The 24,513-nt window shown below is 41.9% G+C and overlaps 1 protein-coding gene across 16 annotated transcripts; it reads right to left on the bottom strand.

Moving 5' to 3' along the window:
* Positions 1 to 101: 101 nt before the first annotated feature.
* On the bottom strand, positions 102 to 22,262 carry rbm47 (RNA binding motif protein 47). Of its 16 annotated transcripts, XM_037257689.1 has the most exons (10): positions 22,139 to 22,243; positions 21,430 to 21,479; positions 20,770 to 20,890; positions 20,098 to 20,240; positions 6,033 to 6,900; positions 5,619 to 5,946; positions 5,293 to 5,316; positions 4,711 to 4,920; positions 2,411 to 2,598; positions 102 to 1,769 (listed from the first exon to the last, which is right to left on the bottom strand). In XM_037257689.1, exons 5-10 carry the CDS (start codon positions 6,867 to 6,869, stop codon positions 1,521 to 1,523), a joined length of 1,836 nt encoding a protein of 611 aa, XP_037113584.1. In that variant the 5' UTR covers positions 6,870 to 6,900; positions 20,098 to 20,240; positions 20,770 to 20,890; positions 21,430 to 21,479; positions 22,139 to 22,243; the 3' UTR covers positions 102 to 1,520. The 16 variants fall into 16 exon arrangements, with proteins under 16 accessions (XP_037113584.1, XP_037113593.1, XP_037113576.1 ...); XM_037257698.1 differs by lacking the exon at positions 21,430 to 21,479 and having other exon boundaries at positions 22,139 to 22,262; XM_037257681.1 differs by lacking the exons at positions 21,430 to 21,479; positions 22,139 to 22,243 and having other exon boundaries at positions 20,770 to 20,965.
* Between the last annotated feature and the right edge of the window lie 2,251 nt (positions 22,263 to 24,513).

Raw genomic sequence — 24,513 nt, 5'->3', positions numbered from 1 at the left:
TGCTAGGCTATTTTCCAAAGAATATTGGTCAAGATTTTGATCCAACATGGGGTAAGAACTACATACGAATGAGTTAAAGCTACCAAGAGTCAAAATACGCAACCTTGGGTAAAAGTAACCCAGTGTGCTCAAACTCCACAGCTACACAGCAAGTGGGCTAGGAAAACAACCCAGCATTTTTTTTGTGTCAAGTAGCCCGAGTATGTCTCTTCGTCTGTTCCCATAGTTTAAAGGAGAGTAAAGAAATGAAGATAATATTTTGCATGGTGGAGGTAGCCTTGTCATGTTACCCCAATATTGCAACACCGCAAATTCACCAGACCTGTGAGTCATATAAATCCGGAACCATTTAAGAATCTTTCCACTTCAGATTTTATTATGAAAGGCACAGTGGAAGATTTAAAAAACAAAACAAAAAAAAAACAGAGCAGGGTGGCATAAAAAGTATGTGTAAGGCACCATGGTGAAGCCTCGTTTTAATATTCTCAGACTGCAGTGTACATAAGCTTAGTAGGTATCCGCTAATGTCCATAGAGAAAAGGCCTCCATCCTCTTTGCATATTTGTTCACCTTTCACGAGTCAAACATTAATTCTAAAATTCAGTCTTAGTCCCCAGTGAGATAAAACATACGTGATGTCGCCATTTTTATACATTAAAAAATCCTGCGGTGTTTGCTTATTATCTGTAAAAAAAACTGGGGACTTTTCTTCAAATCAAGCACGAAGTGAGTTCAAATAGTTCAAGCAGCGACACTGAAACGAGCAAACTAGTTATAGGCCGTTAAACCGTTTGAAAACCTTCATTTGAAAAGAACCACAACAACACAAATAGAACTAAATGAGCCAAATAAGTACCAAACAGGCATATGTGTTTGAAGCATAAACATTCAATCAGCATGGACGGTCAGCGATAGCACTCAACAAGAAAAGAATACTAAAATATACTAGTGGGGGAAAATATACTAAAACATGCAAAACAGGCTTCAGTGGTATCCTTTCATGTCAGTAGTCCTGAACTTTTCTTCCCCCACTTTTACTTAAAAAGGTTATTTTTACCCCCTAAAATACAAAGCTAAACCTACAGTAATAGAACCTTAAATATATGTCTTCTCTTCATAAATACTTGAATGTACCTTCAGGGTTTTGTTGCCATAGCAACCGGATGATGTGGCCGTGGGTCAGTGACAAGGTGGCGTTGTTTTTGTTAGTTTTGCTCACAGTTGAGAGAAGGCTGCCTCCGCACAGAGGTAAACTTCCTCCATCAGCAGATTGCCCCATCTAATTTGCATAATTAAGTGTGTCATTAATTGCCTTGGTTTAAGATGAAACGAGGCCAATAGGTGGGGCACACGGTTCCACCATGTATGCTCATAATTGTTTTCTTCAAGCGCCTTTGGGTCTGCTCAGAGAGTCCACAGGTATGTACTTTAAATGCACGCTGTCGAGAAGTCACAGCGGCGGCTCAGTCACAGGCAGAATAACGCTGGTGTTTACTTCACGCCGGCCGAGCCACCACACATCAATACTGGTAGACGTCATGGATGGGCAGCTGGAAGGCTGTGGCCGGGAAGCCCTGCGGCATGGCGTAACCGGCGTAGCCTCCGTACGCCGCGGCCGCAACTGCTGCGTTCTTTTGCAGGGCGGCCAGGGCGGCTGTGTTGGCCGCATAGTTTGTGATGGGGACGTAGCCTGCGCCGTACAGGCCACCGGCTGCCTGGATGCGCGGCACATTGTGGGCCATGGCATAGACGGGAGTGATTGGACGACCCTGGGGAATGAAGGCCAAAGAAGATGAACAGAAGCACATAGAAACTGGCTGGTGTCAAACATAAGGACCGAGGGCCAGATCTGGCCCGCTACATCATTGTAGGTGGCCCACTAAAGCAAGTTTGTCTAACTACTCTAGATTTGCTTGTTTCAAATAGATAGAGCTATGTACTGTGTTGAAAAATTTGAAAAAAAAAAATATTGATGACTTTATTGATTAATTGAATGAAACTATTATCACATTATATCCAATGACAAAATATCTTTAGTCGTTCAACCATGTAATGATTTTATGCACCTATGATTTTCAGTTGGTTTTCACTGCATGTTGTATGAAAAATTATGAAGCAAGATGACAAAGTAAACTCTTGAATGAAAAACTCTTACCTTCGATTTTAGTGAAACAATTACTCTAACAAGCTGCACTTACATTTTGAGTTCTACCCGAACGTTCAACATGTTCAACAACACTAGCAAACTACAAATATTCCAAAATGATGACCTTTCCAACAATGTCAATTACAATTCAGCATCATTATTTGCATACTCTTCACACCTCCCTCAAATAGAAGGAAGTTGCATTTCTGTCAAATGTGGCTGCACATTCTTTATTTGTACATATTTTTGAGGTGACGCACGTACCTGAAAAGGTGGAGGAGTGGAAACTGGCAGAACTGTGGCGGTGGCGGGAGCCGTGGTGTGTTCAGGGTGCTGCATGGCCAGAGGGTTAATAAGGTGCTCCACTGCGTGCACCTTGCCTTCCTCCATAAGCTTGGCCGCAGGGGCCGCACTGAACACTTGGTATTGCCCGGCCAAAGTCGGCAATGCCACTGCAGATGGACAGAGACGTGAGCGATTGTTTGGATCACAGAAATTAGTATAGGACACGACGTGGCATCTGACTAACAGCAGAAGACCAGCACATTCGGTACATCCACCCATGCTCAAAAAGACACACTGGTTAAAACACAAAATGCTACAAAAGCTAAAGGACAGAATGTTAGAAGGAAAGAAAAGCAGGTGGTATTTGAATTTTATATCAACTAGAATGGTTTCAATTGCGGGTTAACTCCATTGCATCATTGTTTTTTTTGGATGGACAAAAGTTTTTCCAATTTGGGGCTGATCTTGTGATCCGAAAACTGTTCCCCCCCCTCTCACTTAATCAAAGCTTCAGTCATTTAACAAAACCTCCAATCAACAAATCTTGCAATATTAGTTCGAGACAAGAAAGAGGTATCGTTTGTGCGATGGAGCAGACATTGCATCATTGTCGTGTACTGTTGAAGGCAGAGCTTGTGCCACTCCCATTAATGTACGAATACATCCTATAATCAGTGGCTCGGTACTTATTCTACAATTTGCATTTTAAAAGTTCTGTGTAGTAAGTGTCTCGGAGTGTGTGACGTCTGCATCTATAATATGGTTACAAAAGCCAAGGAGCCAAAAATAAAAGAACTACTTGGCAGTTACACATTCCATTGCCATTGCAAAACCAACACAAACGACTTCCAGGCACCTTCTACAGTTGAGTAAATTCCCGCCCTTGGCCACAGTTTGAGGAAACTCGGCACATGAAAGTACTTTTGGAATGAATGTTAATGCTTTCGTTTTTATTCATAATTGCTGACGTCATAAGTAATTCATTTTAGTTGGCAGGAAGTCCTGCAAACGATATCTGAACACAATACCACAACAAATGTTTTGTTACTATTTTGTGTTACTTGTCCTGTTTTTGATCAGAAGAGTGGACACATAGTAACGAACAAAGTGAAAAAAAATGTTTAAGCTTGAGAAACGTTTTAGAATTTTGATTCCAGTCTTGACTGAAACTGCAGTGAGGTGATTGACACACAGCATCCCCCCCCCCTTTAAAAAAAACTAAAACAAAATAAAATTGTATTTTTAGAGTCTGATTAGATATGAAACTACAATTCAGTCAAAGGCTGGAGTTGCAAGTATATGAATAAGAGGTTATGGAAGCACAGGTCTCAATGCATATTATTTACTATGTTCAGACAGACAACAGCACCGAGTGATTCACATTTAGTTTCATTGCTTATTTTGCATTATCGCTAAAATGTTCTGAAATGACTTAAATTTACTATCCAGCAAAAAGCTATTAATGGACTTCCATTTTTTTTTCCACGTTAGCACGCAATGTTGGTTACAATGCAGCCACCCTGTGAGCCGGTAACATACTGTAGTCACCTGACACTCCAGATGGCCTGTTTGACAAAAGTTAGTTTCACAAATCTACGTGGGAAAGAGCCAATTGAGACTGGTTGGAAAATGGCAAGTACTCGGAGAGCTGCTTAGTCAAAACATGACGCTGCAATTACATTTAAAGTTAAAAAGTGCGAACTTGACAGTGAAAGCATGCTTTCCATCAAGATAAATCTGCTATTGCTCGTTTTTTTCTGTGGAGAAATATTTTTTAAGATCGAAAACTACCGAACTTACCTAACCAGTTTTGTTGCCATGATCTCATTTGAATGAATTGCTACAAAACTGACTTTCTCATACTTGATTGGTGATTTGACTTGATTTGGTGTGACAAATTTCAAACCTAAATTTCAAATCTATTAGCAGAATGTTGTTATCAGTCTGAACAATCCGTAGGACAATTTATTTTTTTGCGTTAACAGCAGTTACTATCTGAGCACGCAAGAAAGGACAATTTTATTCTTTGAATCATTTGACAGTAGCAGTCCTTTAGCGTGTCCATCCAGCAACAACTATTATTTTGATTTTATAAAGGTGTTATTTAAACCGCACAAGACAGAGACAGGAAGAAAGAGTTCTTACGGGGAATACGTGCAACGACCACCAATGCCTGTATTCTCCGCAAGAACAGCACGGGAAGAAGAAACAGATGGGAAGGTTTAGTAAAGGCTTTTGAGATGGGTGAGGGTAGGGATGGCTAAGTCTATCTCACTGACTTGTGCCTGGTTTGATGGCAACTGGGTTGACGGAGGCAGCAAGCTCCAGACTGGGCATCAGTTCATAGGGCTTTTCGGGCAGCTTGGTCTTACCCTCATGGTAGCGGCTGTAGATGCCACGACCGGCAGAGTAACCCCCCAGGTACGAGCCCCGAGGACCAGGGGTACGGTTACCTGTGGCGGCGCGACCACGACCTCGCACAGTACCTGCTTGAATACAACGGGGAATGGGATTACTGGGGAAATAGTTTGGGACTTGCCGTTGAAAGTTTTGCGATAGACAACAGGCTAATGGGCAAGGTGAAGATGTAATTGCAGTGTGGATGAAAATTGAGTGGTATAAGCAATGTTGGTTTGAGTTAAGTTGGTATTTAAGGGCCATGTAATTCCCTTTCAGATGTTTTGGATCCTAAATTGTATCTGGGCTCTGTGATGTTCTCTGCCATGTTGTGGATATTCATCCATGAGATGGCGGAAGGAGACAGCGCAGCAGGAAAGGGATGGTGTTAGAAAATGTATAGTTTGTCACATAGCAGGAAGGCTAATTGTTCATTGAGAGAATAAGTAGAAATGAGCGATTACCATTGTTCTGTATCAATGAGGTTCCTTTGGAGAGAAAACCAAAACACAATGATTGTTGAAAGTCAGATGGATTAGCCTGCTTCCACCATATTCAGTCAATCAGCAAAGATAACGGGATTAACATTCGTAACGTCATCACCCAGTTGTTGACTTGAATGATTTAAAGGACAGACATTTGTCAATTCAAGTTTATCTTGATCAAGATTGAGTTTCCCTTAAATTAAAAAAACTCCACATAATTATAGGTTTTTAGCGACTGGATTCCCCAAGACCTGCAACTACCGACATTTACAAAAAAATCAAGAAAAAAATGAAAGTGTTCTAACCTTTCACAAAGTAGTCCCTGTTTGGTCCGATGAGTGTGTTGTAGGGATAACCGTAGTAGGCCAATGTGTAAGGGTCACACTGATAGACATAGTTTTGCTGAGGAGCTTCTGGAGCAGCCGAAACCCCCTTTGATGCCTTCTGGCGAGAATACTGCTCTTTATCAACTGGCTTGGCAAGCGTGACCTCAATGCAGGAGCCCTCCACTTCTGTTCCATTGAGGTGATCCATGGCCAGCACGGCATCATCACGGGATGTGAAGTGAACAAAGGCATAGTCACGGATTTTCTTCACTCTCTCTACGCAACCTGGGTTCCACTGACTGAACACCTGGTTGATAAAGGAAATACGGTTATTGTTTCTTGAAACAACGTGATTAGCTCAAGTGTTCCATGACTCCTGTCAAGGAAACAAACCTGTTTAATGGTTTCCTCGCTGGTCTCCATCATAAGATTCCTGACGTAGAGTATTTTCACTGTCTCCATGACATCTTCATCCACATCAATTTCTGGTTCTGCCCAGTCCACCGCAATCTGGTGACCCCACAGTTGAATGCGTCCGGGCATCAGTTTCCTGCGGGCCATGGCGGCCGCACGGTGCGACTCGTATTCTACAAAGGCAAAGCCACGGTTCTTCATCTTGTCTGCAGCGCTGGCGTAAACAATCACATCTAGCACGCCCTCGGTCACCTTGGAGACCTCCTCCAGAATCTCCTCGCGTTTTTTAGTCTTGGGGATGCCGCCAATGAAAAGACGGCAGTTGTCTACAGAGGAGCAGACCCCGAGGAGCCTACCGGGCCGCACCTCGTAGTTGTTGAGCTCCCGCACGGCCCGTTTGGCCTCGTGTTTTTCCGTGTACATCACAAATGCGTAGCCCCGATTCTTCCCATCAAAGTCCATCATCAGGCGCATCTCATAGATGCGTCCCACAGACTCGAACACGGGAACCAGCTCATCCTCATAAACATCTCTTGGGATTTTGCCCACGAAGATCTCGCATCCCCTCGGCGGGGATGGGCCGTTCCAACCGGGAGGAGGGCCGTATTTACGTTGGCCATTTTCCTGAACCATGCCGTAGCCGGTGCGCTCCATCAAGGCCACCAGTGTAGCCTCGTTGGGAGTCCCTACAACACCATCCGGAATGCTAATCTGTCCAAGGAGAGCGTGGTGGGAGGCAGCCGTGGGTTTGCACAGCTTGGAGGGGGCAGTATTGTTGCTCATGGTTGAAGAGGAAGCAGGATCTTCGGCTGTCATTCTGACAAAAGCATCCAATTAGATCTGTGGCCTAAGGAAGGCAGAGAGATTGGGAGAAATCATTCTTTAGTTTCTGTCAAATAATACATTTCAGCATGCTTGAATAAAGCACGAAGATTATTGGAAACCTAGATAAGGTAAGGCTTAATACGACAATCATCTATAAATCCTCAAGTTGCCTCACTATCAGTAGTTTTACAACCCTGTTTTGTTCGCTTCTTAAGACGCTGTTCTGATCTCTGACCCCCATAAGAGAGATTGGCAAGTCATAAAGCCCTAAACTTTCGTTCAAGGTTCACTGAGGTCGGCTCGGTCACATGTTTACTATGACTGAGGGCTGGATGCAGAGGCGTAGCCAGGAATTTTTCCAGTAGGGGCGCACGCCCACAGGAAAAAAAATCGAACATCACCCACGCCGTTCGCTGATCGCTAAAACAACGTCCGGGAGGCAAACGGTGAATGGATAACATCGCGCACATAGAATAGCGCAAGCACATTCGCGCAAGACCGAAAGAAAAAAACGGCATGAAAATGAAGAATCGAAAAAACTCGATTTTGTTTTTAAATTGGCTTGGCTACGCCTCTGGCTGGATGCACCGCTGATCTGATGTGCACTGTACCTCCATGCACATTTAACTGTTTGGCACACAAGAAGGTGTTGGATATTCAACCCCCCTGCTCAATATGAATGAAATGTGCGTGCAGGTGCACTTGTATTCATTTTTATTAATACTGTACCTCCATAAAAAGAACAGAGAACAATCAGGCTCCTAAGCGTAAACCTCTTACTGCTCAACACTGGCGGCATTCAGAAAACAAAAAATCCACAGCATTGAGTCTCTAATCACCGCAATGTGAGGCAACCAATCATCTCAGACTATGCGTGTGTGGGTTGTGTGCCATTGTGTGGTTTGCGTCTTTCGATTATTGGGACATTTGATGGTGAGCACGAGGCAGTCAACAAAGGTAGAAACTCTGCAAAGCCAAGCAACCATGGTAACGCACGCATTAATTTGACCTGACCCAATATTTCATCACCCCCACCCAAAACACACACCCACACACACCTTACAATTGCCACGTAGAAGAATCGTGATTCTTTAGTTCATGCAAAGGTGTGGGAGCCAAGAGTGACGAAACAGGATGTTGCTTATTTTCTATCATCAGTCATTAGCTGAGTGTGACGAGGTTAAAGTGACATATTATTAGACCATTTTATGTTTCTGAGTTTTTATAAAGCTTAAAAAAAAACAATAGTCAAAAGGATTATTAAAACTCAAGGAAGGACAACCTCTCAGACTGTGTGGACCGGTAGTGACAATGTAATCCAATCATGACTCACTACGTGCATGAGTGTGTGTGTGTGTGTGTGTGTGTGTTGTGCCAGAGAGGCAACAGGTAAATGATTAACCCACCACCACAAATTGTAGCTTTTACTCAAAAGTGAGCTTTAGTCCGAACCCAAATCTATATATCAGAGTGAGACGTCAACAAAAAAAGCCAAGAACACACATGATCTCAAATCTGACCTGTCTGCATTTTATGACAACAGGATCACGTTAAACCTTCAAGTCATTCAACAGCTCTTGTGGTTAAAGGTTGTGAAGGAATCAGAAGAGATGTTAAAGGGCAAAGACTTGATTGACTAATCTGCCAGGTTAAAGAGTCACTGCAATGGCTCTGAGAGATCAGCCACACGTTTATAATTGATAGAAGCACCTGATTCCGTGTGTACTAACAATGTGTTATAGAGGACCACATTGTTTTATGAGTGCAGAAAAGGCGTTTACGAGTATCCTCTGAACTCGGCCATAAAGTCATCTTACAGTCTGTACACAAGGCTTGACATTGATGAATAATTCCACACAGTAGGAAGAAGAAAGAATCAGGATATAATATTCAAGGGCAACGGCATTATCAGTAATTCTGCCTTACAATAATTACGATGCCAAGTTCTGCTAAGGTATTCATTGAACAAAGCAATTATTTTTCAAAATATGTTTTCATTGAAATCACTGCAGTAAAGTCAGCGACATTTATTACTGTATGATTATTGTTATTGTTGTAGTTCACAGTACAGCATACTGAGCTGTTCCCAATCAGTTATTTTATTTAGCTCCATTTGATGACTATGATGCAACCAATGTATTGGATCTGTTAGTGTTACGCAGGCAAAAATCTTCAGCTGAGGGGTGTACAGCTAAATTTGTTGACGAATTGAAGAAGAGTGTTTGCAAAAAAAAGACGCACATCTCATTTTCTATCCAGAAATTAACAATGCAAACAGGCCCAAATTATTATGCGAGCGTTGACGGAAAGACAAACAAAACCTTGTACTACTTTAACACACATTGCTGCATTTCCACACAGCCTCAAGTCAAAATTGAGTTCCAAATTTGCCTTCCAGTGTTGAGCAAATGTCATAGTGACTGAAGCATGAGACAAACAAGGTGAAGTATTAATAAAGAAGATGATGGATGGAAAAGGAAAGAAAAGCAAGAGAAGTGAGGATAGCTACCAAAGTTGCTTTTTCACCGCTGGGCCGTCTGCTCTAAGGAGTGCTGGTCCACCTCCATGAGAGACAGGTACAGCGGGGCACTGAGCACACACAGGCTGGCCGGCCTCATCTACACAAACACTGCAAGCATGAGCGATGATCGGGGTGGAGCTTCAACAGGTACAAAACTCCGTGTGATGTGTTTGTGTGTGTGTGTGTTAGAAAGAAGGAAGGAGAGATGGCTGATGGGAAATGAAGTTGTCTTTTTTTGCTTAGAGTTGCAGAAAATGAAAGGTGGAAAATAACAGGAAGCTTTTAGAAACATCCTCTGGTTTTTTTGAGGGGGGGGTTTCCAGATGATTTCTGTCCTGTCTGCACAAGATGAGAGCGTCTTTGGGCATGTGTTTTTTTTTTTTTTTTGGTCACCGGCTTAGTTTAAGCAAACAACACACACCTTCCTGGGCAGCTAAGTGAGCTAGAGAGCACAAGGAGAGGGAAAGAAGGGTACAAAGTCCCAGATGAGAGGACTTGACTTGCTCTTGTAGTTTCTGTCTAAAAAGAATGCCCTCAAGAGCAGGACAAGAGGGAGTGAAGGACAAAGTAGAGCAGATGGGGTGAAATCAAGTGAGTGAGATTAAAGTCTCAGTGTGTGGTCAACAGTTTGCTTGAGTATCTGCTGTTATTGAAACTGGCACCACTCCTTAACGACCAGGAAAACAACTGATAAGGAAGTCTAAATAGCACCAAGAACAAAGGGAAAAAACGAAAAAAATAGTCATCATGGCTTGAAATCTAAAAAAAATATATATATATATCTCCACTTCATTGTGATCGCTGCCCACATTTTACATTTGATCAAAGCACATAAAAAGTTCGACATTAGCACAAGCCAATTCAAATTACGACATGCATCAGGCGATTTGGGGTGAAGGGGATGTGCTGAATTTCAGAACCATCAATTGTTAACTGTGATCTCTCTCTATTTTAAAGTTTTAAAGTTGTCACTGTATGACTTTGTTCTCCTTTGAGGACAGGGCCACACACACACATACACACACACATACAGGAATCTGCCAAGCAGACAAAAAGGCAGGAATAAAGTCAGCAATAAAACAGTGCTTGTAATCAGTATCTTGGCCTCTGAGCCAGTTTGGTTTTGCAAGTCATCCATGAAAGTAAATAAGTAGCATGTCACGTGTGTAAAGGGTCACAGAGAGCGACGTGACCTGCAGGAGTGCAGTGTTGAGGCTCACACTGGACTTTTACAGGAAGCGCTTCCTCCTAATCATATGAGGACACCGAGAACCAGCCTCAACACACTCAAGTTCCTGTTGTGATATCCCACACATGCTCTATAACAGCTGACAAACCCCATCTCCTTTACAACAAAGAGCCAATATAGATTCAAGAGCGAGAAGTGATGACACGATATTTTCTGTCTCTTGTGCATTCTCCAAGAAAATGAATGAGCAAGTGAAACAAGTTGATGAAAGGGAAGTGGGAGCTGTGGCTAACCTTCAGGACACAAGATGTCCTCACAGCGGAGGTTCACACAATACGTCTGTCAACACCCTGACGACTTCCCTGGAGTAGTGAAGGACTGGCTACATTCACACTGATAATCTAGTCAGGTGACAATTTGACAAGCCTTTTATTTGCTTGGATAAAGTTAATGTTTATTAGGTAAAGAGAAGGATACTTGTTAAAAATATACTACCTTGAAGATAAAACTATTGTTTAGTTTACAATGTGTCCGTATAATTACTCTTTGTGTCAATGAGTGGTGCTCGTTCCCTATACATAGTTGTACTGGTAATCATTTTGTGCGAGCTTGATTTCCAAAAAGATCAGTGAAGGACATTTTTAGCGAGACTGGAGCTTTCTGGGAAATAAAAAAAAATCTTTTTTTTTAATTTCAAGATGTGTGCACTGTTTTTCCAGCTTCAATCTAATATACTAACAAAATAATGATGAATTAAAATAATACATTGAAATAATGATAAATTACCGTGAACAGCGCGGCGGACTAGTGGTTACACGGCTGTTTTTAAACATTTTAAACATGAGGATAATAACTCTCAAAAATCTTCCCAGCAGCAAATTTATTTTTCTTTCAGTTTCATAGTTATTCATTGGGCTGGACTGAACCCCCTCATGGGCCAGTTTTGGCCCGTGAACCCTATGTTTGACACCCATGCTCAGACATGGTGTAACAGTGAGTTTGAATCGTTGTTTGTCCACATGTAGTACCCTGCGATTGGCTGGTAACCAATCCAGGGTGTAACCAACCTTTCACCCAAAGTCGGGAGCTCACCCATGACCCATAAGGATAAGCACGGAAGAATGGATACATTATACCTGGTTATTAATACAAAAACATCATAATTAAATTAAATTAAATTAAAAACTTAAATGCCAGCATTTTTACACATGCTCAAAATTTAAAATGGAGTTTCCCACTTGCTTTACCCTATTCCAGCTCATTGTAAAGAGATGTACAAGAAGTGTAAAATTCGGATAAAATTGTACTTCATCTGCGATTTAATAAAGTGGTCGGTTTGTCTTTCATCCACCATCATTCCTCTGGCTCACTCGAGCTCAAATAGTGCGTGTGTGGGAGGGGGCAAGTTAACATACAGAACTGTGACAGAACTTAGTATGACTATCGGGTGCGGGTCATGATGTATATAGGAAGACTTACGGACAGAGAAAAGAGGGGACTAACTGTTCCCCCCCACGATCTCGTCAGGCCTCCCTCGGAGCTCGAGAGCCCTTCAAAAGTGAAGGTGGCCTGAAGAATTTCAGGTCAGACGGAGTGTGTGTGCGACTGCCCGCAGCCTGTTCCCACTTCACCGCGGAGAGATGATTCCAGCTCATTTACCCCAAGAGCCCCCCTGCCTTTAGGAACCACTCGAAAAAAAAAAACACTGCAATGTAACTGTAGACTTTAAACTCAAAACAGAGCATTTGGATTGTCTGATTGAGCAATCACTTAAGCCCTGCTTCAAACCTTAATAAAAGGTTGCAGAATGAAGTTTGTGTCCTTGACCAACATACATCACCAATAATAAAAGCTGATTTTGCTTTGGCTCGGACAAAAATGAGTTTTGCCTTCTTGGCCAAACACATTCCTCGCGTTAATCAGCCGGCCTGACAAAGGCAACAACTTTAAGACAATTATTGGAGCTGACGGTGATATTGTCACTCACTGGGAAGATTCAACACTTAAATTGTGACTTTGTTCAACGACTTTAACGAGGAAATATTAACAATTTCAATCCTGCATTTCCCTCCTTCAACATTATTCCTCGCCCTTCACCATCAAACATTGGTCCGCCCATTCGACAAACACATCTTGAAAAGTCCGTGTCACTATCTGCGTGTGTAAACCTAGAATTCCAATCAACACAATGTTTTTCAGCCTTTCTCGCAAAGTAATGTGAAAAGTGTTTCTGTGGCATGTTTGGTTTTCCTTTAGATCTAGTTCACACTGTTTCACAACACACATACACACACTTATGGACACAACAAACAGCTCTTTAGTAGGGCAAAAGTCCACAGATTACAAAATATATAGCCTGAACACACACACACACACGGACGAACGGACGGATGCACACACGCACGCACACGCACACACAGTCATAGCACAGTCCTTATGCCACTCCACTGGTTCCACTGGTTTCACTGTAATGGCCAAAATGACCTCCAGTCCAATCCATCATTGCTTCCAGGTGTTCTGCTCCTTGTTCACAATCATTTCTCACTGACTGAATGAGGTGAAATGAGGAAGGACAACAAGCAACACTCGTCTCGATACAGCGGAACGTTCTAAATGCAATACACAATTTACATGTTCAAATTAGAAAGCAGTTTTAGCCGTTACCCTGTAACTGAGGCTTCATTAGAAACGTGCCTTTAAAAAATCATATCTAGTCGAAATAATGTCTCTGTTACAATGTAGTTTTAAAATTGTGACAATCGGCTGCTCAGAGACACAGTAAGAAGACAAAAGACTTGAAGGTGAAAGTCACCACTGTACCTGTGGGCCGCACTGAGGAGCACAGATGTCAAGCAACAGGTGGTCCAAGATGCAACTTCTGCGTTTGTCTTCTTGACTTTACCGACGGTAGATAGAGGCAGAGCGGATCTCTGCCTGCTTGCTTCTGGCACTGTGAGTGTGGAACTAAGTAAAGGTGCTTTTGTGTTTACTCATTCTCAATGGGCAGAAAAGAGAGGTGGGGCCGTTTAGTGCAGGTAAACCCCCCCCCCCAACCCTCCAGCAAGACACACAGAGGCACCACCTATTTATTCTTTCTCTCAGCTGATAAGGAATAAAGAGGGGGCAGAAAAGGGTGTGACAAGAAGCGATGATTGGAAACAATCAAGGAAAAGCTTGTCAGCGTGTAGATGTGTTTACAGCACACGCACTTCTTGAGAAAAGCTTTCATGAAAATGATCAAGTGAAACAGATAGAGGGGTCTTCTTTGTGGTTTGGAAACATTTCAAGTACAATCTACGGTTTTCAAAACTTTTTCTTCTCTTGGACGAAAACAAATGGATCTGAGAGATCTCAGAAACAGCAATGGAATGCCAATCAGAGAGGACTTGATCTATAAGAAGCAAGATCCATGTTGTTTTTTTAAAAGGTTTAAACGTTTTTTTTGTACGTTGTCGGCTATAAAAATGATTTGTGGTCGATGTCTTATCTGGGTTAGCCTGGAAACCACAAGACAGTTGTGCCATGTTATAAAAATGAGATTTGATATAACTGACAGGCAAATTCATGTGCATGTTTTACTTTGGTGCTTAAATAAATCTTAAACCCCCCCCCCACCACCTTTAAGTAAAACAGTTCAATCTGAGTATGCCAGAGTATTTTAAAACCACATTTTTTAAAAACATTGACAGATGACCCGCAGAACAATATTGGCCAACAGTGCAGTGAGACTAAAGTCCAGATTGTAAGTAAATAATTTAAACGGTTTGAAATAACCATGGGAGCATTTAGATGCTTTGTAGTTTGAACTGATAAAGGTTTCGCTTCTGGAAATTTTGCAGCACAAAAACATGTGACGAGATTACAGCGGCTATTGTTTTCATTTTTCATACTCTGAATTAATTCAGTGTGTTGATTACATCTGAAATTTCCCCCATCAAACAGTCCATCCATAGACTTTTCATGTGGCCCCAAAAAATACAATATTTGCAAAATGTATAATTGCATCGTTTTCACTGGACATCAATCATACACTAGACAAAATATAAACCAACAGGTAAACATTTTAAATAGATGTTAACCCTTTCACAAGCTCCATGTAAAAATACAAAAAATGTAGGTCAACAAACAAATAAATAAATAAATATAAAATGTATTTGCATTTTTGCAAATTGCAGTCTTGGCAGTGTTTCCACTATAACTTAAGAGCAATGCCATCAAATATTTAATATCTAAAGTTAAAACAGGCATGTCCTTAAGTCCACTTTTCAGATGTGGATCATTCATTGACCACAAAATGATCACTCATAAGCAGGCCGTATATCCAAAGTGACTTTGACAATTCACTTTCAGCACTAACTTAACTTTATCACACTTAGACACACAATGAAGTGAGACAATCTGCAATAAAGACTAAACACATCACATTCCAGTCATTTTTGTCAGACACACACAAGGAACGTGTGCAACTTTAAACACAACCTTGAATAATTTTTAGTGCACAAGCACAACGCTGTTATCACGTGCGCTGCAATTGCCAATGTACCAGTGATACATTAACCAATGGCTCTGTTAATGAAGGACAGGATTCTCCTCTCTCTTTGACTCTCTCTCTCTCTGACTCTCTCTCTCTGACTCTCTTTCTTTCTTTCCTTCTTTCCTTCTTTCCTTCCTTCTTTCTTTCCTTCTTTCTTTCTTTCTTTCTTTCTTTCTTTCTTTCTTTCTCGCACACGCGCACACGCGCGCGCGCGCTCACACACACACACACACACACACACACACACACACACACACACACACACACACACACACACACACAGATAGACAGAGCAAAGTTTGCAAATGGACAAATTCTGTGTTCCCGTCAACATGGTGAAATTAGGTGTGAAGACCAAGCAAAGCCATTTAAGAGGCAGAGGAGAGCCCAATTCAGAGATACCAAATAGCATAAATACACACCAAGACAAGCTCATGTGTGCAGACTAGAGTGACACAACACACATTAATATATATATTTTTTTAGGAGAAGAAGCAAATGTAGGAAGTTCACAAGCATACAGGTGGATGAGACACAGGTTTAGAGATGATAACTATCAAACATGGGGGAACTGGCCAAACTGGTCTGCTGTAAACCCACACAGGTGGCGGCACACAAACAGTGATTTGACGTGTGGTGCCATTTTTAATCTTAATCTGATTTGAAGATTGGCATTTTGCTCAAATAGTTCCATATGTCTACAATATACATGTGCACAGCAAAATGTAAAAAATATGCTGATGCCAAAAAGACATTGTAAGTCAAACAACACTTCCCAAAAGGGAAATGTGTGTTCAGTTGTAACATTTCCTCATTCAAAGGTTTCACCTCACATCCTGAAGGAAGAGTCAGCCAATCGCAATGTTCCCGCTTATCATTAACGAAAAAGACTCAGCACAATCACAGTGACGCTCTGCCTTACACTCACCTCACACGGGTCATCGTGATTTAAGCCGAATCCTCTTTTGCCTACTCCTTTGTCTGCTGACACTCCAGTCATGTGCCTTGCGGCTAACCAATAGCAGATCAAGCACAATCAAAAAAGAAGTTTGTCAAGCTAAATGACAAAAGCATCAAGTCAAATAAATGCATATGAGTCATCAGCCATGAGAGATACTGCAAGCAATGAGACAAAAGAAAACCTGAGCTGATGCCACATGGCAGTTATAACACTTATTCTTACAACTTAAACTTGAAATAGTGGTGTCACTATTTACATAACATCCTCCAACATTCATTGGAGGACAAATTGAGTAACGCCGAGACAAATCATTCAAGTGAAGAGCGCTTGGGCAAAACTTCAATCCTCACAGTTAAGATGGGACACTTCATACAATTCAACAAGTTTAATGAAGACGTTTAGTTAACTCTCCATGCATTGTAAAAATTAATGAATAAATAGGCGCTTCGAAAGATAAATGTATAACCGCACCTCATCATAAGAGTAATCCACCACTGTGTAAAAAGGGGAAGTCAAGTCAAAAAATGCTTTTTCCTGTTTTTATCCATTTCAGGGGGGGGTGGCCATTTTGCCACTTGCTTCAATCTAATTTTGTAAATTTGCATTAGATTCATGAAATGTTCCAAGTTAAGCTCATTAAGTGTTCCCCCTGAGTAGAATGCCACTTTTATTAATCCCCTGAGAATGTAAACTGTGTGTGAAGTGAGGTAAAGTTGCAAGCAATCTTTAACTTAAAATGTTTTCTTTATTTGAGAGATGATTCTTTTCACACACAGTCGCACCCACAAACGCACATACACACGCACTCTGGCAAAGCAAGAAGGATAAAAATAAGCCGGTTGGACTGCCATATTAACACCCTCCAAATACAAATTCCTAAACACACAATGACTAAGCTCCTGAGCAGTGTCACGAAATAGGGATTTTATGACAAGAAACAAAAGGCTGAAAAACAGTTCCACCTCTTTTCCATCTCGTGAAGGATGAACTGAAACTGTTCAGAGCGTGTGAACGAGATGTGTCGGTGATGTTTATATTTGTGTGGCTTTCAAAGCATCTCTTTTTTTTTAATTTGCTGTAATTTTCTAATTATTTTATCATGCAACTATTTGTACAAGCAGTACACACAACTCTGCACGGCAACAAAGGCAAAGGTCCTGGTTGGTCCAAAACTAAAGTAGGTGATCCAGAGTTATCGCAATGACAGAGACAATATTCTCCTAATTAGGCTACAACGTTATGAGCAAAATGATTTAAAGGCAGACGTTAATTGTTACCGATTGTTGCTTTATCGCTTTAAGGCATAATATAACTTCTGTTTTCTCAGACCAAACTAAGCCGTTGAACAAGACAATCAAGTCGACAGAGAGACAACTCTTTCCGACAGCAACCTCTGCGTCACAAAGCGCACCTCTGTCGCCTAGCAACCTAGATGACGGAGGATAACAATCATGAATGGTAACATAACGTAGCGATTCGGGTCGTTGGTGAAACCCAATATGGAAAAGTGCACTGCATTGTTTCCCTTTGGTCTCGGTGGTCCTCTATAAACGCTCCAGGGGGAAACAAGCCAATAGAAATAGATAGATATCAATTTGTTTAGGTCCTTAATGAATTTCAGTGATACACAGGTTCACTGAATGGCCTGCCAGAAATTTGTTCCAAATGTTGTATAGGCAGACATTGGCTCAGAAGTCACACCTTAATGACCAAAAAAATAATAATAATTCACAGCCTAGTAGATTTGGAGAGATTTTGATGAAGTTATCACACAAGTTGGTGGTCATTTAAGTTTAAGTATTAAGGTCACTCAACAAGTTTGACGCAGTATGTTTGGGTATCTTGACAATCGCACATTCCCTCACCTGCAATTCAAACAACTACCTCATTGTGTGCAGTTACAGGTATGCAGAGAGATCGGCCAATCAGGTGCATTTGTGCAGGCTAATATGTCTCGTGCTGATTTAAAACTATTTTTAAAAAAGTCCCATCCCAATAAGAGACAAAAGGAGGAGTGAAATGAAGCATGATGGGGAAGAGGAGAGTGGAGGGTTCAGCTGTATCACCACAGTAGGTGGCCCGAGTTACGCCAGGGGTCAAAGGTGGGACGCGTGGAGAAGGACTGTTGTTGTTGCAGCCTTCACAATGGGTGGATGTCACCTGTTTACACACGCGCATCGTGCATCACAGAGGCTGGAGATTGCGCAATAACCTTTTTATGAGCGGAATTGAATTGGAACTCATACAAAAGCATGACAAAGATGAATGAGAATATTGACATGCGTGATAATATGCTCAGAAATGGACTATAGTAACATTTCCATCCATCCATCCATCCATCCATCCATCCATCCATCCATCCATCCATCCATCCATCCATCCATCCATCCATCCATCGTTGATTTATGTATAAAAAAAGTGGATCGGCATAATCCATTTCCCTTTTGTTAACAACGATTTATTAAACATCAGTTCTTGTCCTACATCACGCTGGCGTCCAATACTGGTTTGAACATTCGAGGAGCCACCGAGGGAGGCCAATAGAGAAGAATGCCACCATTGTGCATTTCAGGTATGTGTGCGTTTGTCACTAACAGAGAGAGAGAGAGCAGCGGTGATATGATCAGATCTTCTTACAGCTATTTCATAAACAACACAATCATACCAACAAGTTCCTCCCTTGCAGCCACACGTTTCTTTTACTGGGCAACTTTGGCAGCGCTTTTAATGGATTAGGCTTATGACACGCACACACACACACAAGCAGACTTCGTGTTCCGTTTCCCATTGTGAACATGAGATAGTCATGTGACAGTCATGTGACATAGGCCATATGCTGTTTCTCTGTGATCAACAAGATCTCTTTAAAATATAATGTATATACTACAACATGAGTTTATTTTAATACCAACTGCTCTTTTTCCTTCCCTGAAACCTGATATGGCTGGAAGCCAATTGCTGATACTGCGCTTAGGAAAAAAACACGAGATATGAATTCCTGTCTTGAATGACCGTGTCCCTTTTGCAATGGAGTAGCGATCCTGTGAGATGAGATACTAAGTCTCTCCGTGTTTTTCAACTGATATATTCTGTCATCAGGTCTGACCAGTACTTCGACACAACCGACGCACCTCACAGATCACGCGCTCGCGCACACACACACACACACTTGTGGAGTATTTACAGTATTCACAAGGAAGCAGGCTGGAATGGAGGATAACACACAAATAGAAAAATGGGAGTGGAAGCCACATTTCAGTTTTCTGCTGGGAATGATACAAGGAAGTAGTGAAACTAACATTTGGTCAGAGAAATGAAAGAAAAGAAAATCCAGTACTAACAAGTGAATTTTTAATATCCAATGTCCGATCATCTAAATAAATCACGAATGATTTTTGTCTTGTAAAACAATTTACATTGTTAGCTTCATATTGTGATACTTTCCTTTCCTGTTTAACAATACCCATAGTAAATAATCAAAAACTTGCAATATGGCCTGGGTGATGAATCATTTTGGATTTAACTCTTATGCGTCGCTATACTGGACTGACGCCAACAATTTCCCGAATGTTTAATACTAAAATGATAAAAGGAAGCAGCTCACATTATCACACATCAACTTCTCCAAAGTCACGCTGTTACCTCAACCACATCCAACATCCCCGTTCCCCTCAAAAGTGCAGCATCACATACAGAACGAGCAAATCTCGTTTGTACATCAACAAGGTGGCCAAGGCTAAAGTGGCGCCCTGCTTAACCAGTTTTGGGAAAACACATGCGCGAGATGACCAGACAAGACAACAGTGAATCACGTACACACACACACATGCACACACACACACCTCAGCACAAATAAACACAGTCGCTGTCCCATAACCTTGCAGTGAAGGTTAGAGCCGTCAGCTGGGTCAGTGTGAGCACTGGACCAGCTGAAGAAATGTCCTTCTAGATACCCACTGTGTATATCTCAATCAACCCAAGTGAGAAAACAGCCCATCACAGCAGGACACCCACCTGGATGATGACGGGATGTGTCGTCTCGCGTGCTTTGGTTCTTCTGCCAACGTTTTGGGACTCACTGTCCAGGGTCACGTTCTCATCTTCACTTGTCGTCCGTCAGGTACTGTGCGGTCTCTCGTTGGCTGCCCAGGCACCTCCTGTCTTCAATGAGAGGCCCCCGCACACCAGCGCCAAAAGCACAATCAGAATTGTTCTATCATATAAAGTATCAAACAAGCGCGCAGTGAAAAAAGAGGACAAGCCAGAATTTCTGTTCCTCTTTTGGCGTTTTTTTGGATTCTGACTCAGATCCTCTGTTTGCCTCTGCTCCAGTCACGACAGCACTTCTTGTAGACGCAACAGCAGGAGACAAGAACTAATTTTTTTTTTTTTTGAGAGACGGGGGCATTAGAGCCCACAAGGTCTTCAAACAGAGGAGAGAGAGTACAGCATTTGAAGGAGGGAGGGATGGAGGGAGTAAGGGCAACGATAATTAGTGAGTCTGTACCTGACTCTCACTGACATAAGCCCCGCATTCCTTGGAAGCGAGGAAAGGAGGAGGGTGAGGAAAAAAGAGGGACAAAGTTCCAGCACACTTAATGAACCCCAGGAAGTCATCAGAAGACCCCTCCACACACAGCCCACCACCAGCAGCAGCACTCGCAGAGAAGAGAAAACCTTCCTTACAGCACACCATCGCTGACTTGTCACTCCAGCTTTCAGGTGGATCCCAAGTCACCGCTGTTCTCCGTCCATGGCTTTTCTGCTTCTGTTCTCGATCCTTCTTTCTCTTTCTTTCTCTTTGCACCTGTGTACGGTGTAAACAGTGGCTCCTTCACAAAACTCACCAAACCAGAATGCGACTGCCCAAACCCCCAACACTGCTCCCTCCCGCCCTCCCTTCTCTGCTATCGCTCCGGATGGGAAATGCTATCCTTGTGTGTGTGTGTGTGTGTGTGTGTGTGTGTGTGTGTGTGTGTGTGTGTGTGTGTGTGTGTGTGTGTGTGTGTGTGCATGTGGCTCCAGCCAATCTTTATTCTAGTGTGCTTGTGTGTGTGTGTGTGTGTGTGTGTGCGTGTAAGTCTGCGTGCTTAACAGCACAAACCTGAATTGTAGCCGCCAGAGCAACATTCCACCTGAGACTAGCACACCTTAGTACAAGCTTTCATTAAGGAAGCACATCCACCGCAATGCCCGTAAGGCTACAGGTGACTTTTACACACTCACTGATATTTACAACACCGAGGTCACCGCCACACGCTGCCTTCATGCTATAGGGTTCCCTCCCGTGACGTAGCTCCCGCTGTAATGACGAACTCTCAGGAATAACAACACACATACTCTCACATTTCTCGCTCCCTGTTGTGATACCAGGAAGAAGATGGCTGCCCACGACTCTGGGGGGAGGAGAGGGGAGGATTCTCACTTGGGCAGTTTCTCATTGCTCTTTTTAAAACTCATTTTGGATATTTTTCTTTCACTCAAAATTAGGGTACGATTTGTCCAAATTTGCCCAAAATGATTTGACCTCCTCTCGTTGTAATATAGGGCAGTACATGACCCAGAGAAAGTGCAACAAAAAACACATGCCCTCTAGTGGTGATTGGTGATATCGCAACTTAAAACTACACTCAACCCCTGCATATGTGCAGTTCAGCACTCCCTAATTCACAGATTCACAGATTTTCTTTTTCTTTGTCAATATTTTTTTCAGATATTGGTAAATTGATACAATTTAATGGAACAAATTTTAGAATTCAGTTTGTAAAAAGTAGGTCAGCACTCCTGATTAGGCCAGCAGAGAAGGCTTTGCTGGCTTGATGATTCTACCATTGCTCAAATTGCTGGGGGCAGCCCCTGCATGCTAAAAAATTACCGGCTCAACTGGTGAGTTTTTTCTTTGCTTGTCATTCATATGTTTTCACTTCATCACTATTTTAATCCCGTCGTACCGCATGTTTGATCATGCAGCGTAGTTTCAACATGTACAGCATGTGTGTGCGTGTGTATGTGTGTGTGTATGTGAGCGTGCTTGTGTGTGTGTGTGCTTACTTACCTGAAGATCTCGCAGGAATCAAAGTGGGGCGGGATCATGCACTTCCTTCTTCCTTCTCTCCAGCTCTTTGCAAACACCTTGTTGTCATGGAGACCGGGACAACCACAACCTCTGCGAGCACTAAGGCAACCGATAGTGCTGAGGATAGAAGAGAGGAAGCTGGATTTCTGTTTAGAGCAGTAACACACATACACATGCATAGGTTAGTGCACGCACACAATGTGCACACAATGTGCACACACAGTAGGGAACTTGTGTGAATAGGAAACTGAGATTGAGTCAGATGTGTTCACACAGAGAACTAACGTTTCAACAGAGTGGCTGAACTCTGTGCTGGGTGGAGGCAGAGGCCGTTGGACGTGTTGCTCAATGCACAAATGCTTACTTAACACATTTGTTTACTTAAAACATCTATTAGGCCTCACCAAAAGTGCGCACAAGCATGAGAAACGATACTATATTTACATCGTGACCAGTAGACAACACAGTTTCGCCCAAGTTGTCATTGACAAGAGATAATGTAATAATTTAACAAATACAAGATTTAGAGTGTTATATATTTTTACAACATTTGGATCTTATTGTTCTTTACATTTTATGACACTTATTTAAATGTCCACACAACAACCTGCAACAAGTTGGGTCAACCAAGCCAGCAGATGGGATGGGGTGGGACATTGTACACTTTGTTTGAAAAACGTTCTGCTACATCATACCGTTTCTTGGAATACAAATATGAATATACAAGAAAGACTCAACAAAGGAGCGCTCATGCATAAATAGGGTCAAAGTTCTTACCTGGTACTTTTCCACTTAAGCAACTGGAACTAGTAGGTGTGTGGCTCTATGTAAAGTTATTTGAAGGTCATGCTGAGCGTGTGTGTGTTTGTGTGTGTTAGTGTGGTTTCTCATACATTGTAATTGGCTTTTGATGAGTGAGAGATCAAATCCAAACTGATTATCATCGGTAACACACATGCACATGCACACACACGCGCGCACACACACGCACGCACACACACCCACAAACGCACACAAGGTTGTCATTGAAGTGCAGCAAAAAATCAGACTCGTCCCCGAGTGTTCACATGACAACATCTATGACCAGTAGCATATTTTAGCAATACTGTAATTACAGTAAATAGATTATATTAGATTGGAACAATGTGACACATTGGAACAACAGACCTGACTCATTGAATAACTGATAAGGTGAGTATATAACCCGAGAATTAAGACTATGATGCATAAGTGCAATAAGAAAAGCAAGACAGCCTCAAAGCAGCATTGTACAGTTTCCTGTAAAGATTAGACCTTTATTGAGAAAATTCCAGGTTGGCTTAAGCCCACATGACCCGCCATCCCCAGCTGGGCCGATTATTGAATATAGTGTTGTAAACGCACACACACACAAATGTGGCCACACACAAACACAACACGCACTGCGCAAAGCAAGCAGAGTCCTGTTGTGAGGCGACAATGATGACGCGTGTTGGACGGGATAATCTCTCCAGCTGGACTCCCACCCGTGGACAAATGAGGTTCATTTGGATGAAAACCATGGCATGCTTTTTCCACTTACTGATTAAGCCCTTCATTTTCAATGGTCACTGCACTTGATATTAAACCAAATGATGGAAAATAGCAAAAACTAGATTTAATATATTCTTTATAGCTCGCTGCTTACATAGCCTATTCCAATATTTTGTAGGTCCCCAATTGTGCCGGAGTACTATTGAAAATTTCCTCGCCCTGCTGGTATGATGGGGGAGTACATCCTGTATTTAAACTACTAATGCCAGGTGACATGTTTACTGATAAATAATGGATGGAAAAAGTCTACAAGCACTGTTAACTTCCTGGAATTTCATGATGTAAAACTCAATAAGACCAGGATAATCATTTCTAAACTTTTTCCGCCTGCACACTCTCTTAGTGGGCATGTGGCTGTGTTCAGAATCAACACACTTGTACAACTGCATTATCAAAGTTGTTTATTTTTATTTATTACCTTAATTTTAATTTTTTGGGGGAGTTGTACAGGTCATATTTCAGATTAATGGTGGAAGAAGCTTTCTTGTCATTTATCTTGCTCTATTATGTTATTTCACAGAGACAAGGCATTTGAGGGGTGTGTGGACTTTTTATATCTAAGAAGGAAATAAAACCACGGGATCACCATGATGTTGTTGCCTCATTCAGCCTAACCTTTGTACTGAAGGAGATTGTAAACACTGCAATAAATTAAATGGAAAACGTCATTGTTATGAAACATGAAAATTAATCCATGATACAAAATGAAGGGTTTTGTAGGGTGTGAAAATAACCAACCAGTGCCAGTGCCATGAAAGATTGTTTACTACACATCTGGTAAT

This window comes from Syngnathus acus, chromosome 1 (assembly GCF_901709675.1).
Source record: "Syngnathus acus chromosome 1, fSynAcu1.2, whole genome shotgun sequence".
NCBI classification, from domain to species: domain Eukaryota; kingdom Metazoa; phylum Chordata; class Actinopteri; order Syngnathiformes; family Syngnathidae; genus Syngnathus; species Syngnathus acus.
Note: the sequence above shows the minus strand (reverse complement) of the source record. Positions and strands in the feature narration are given on the sequence as shown.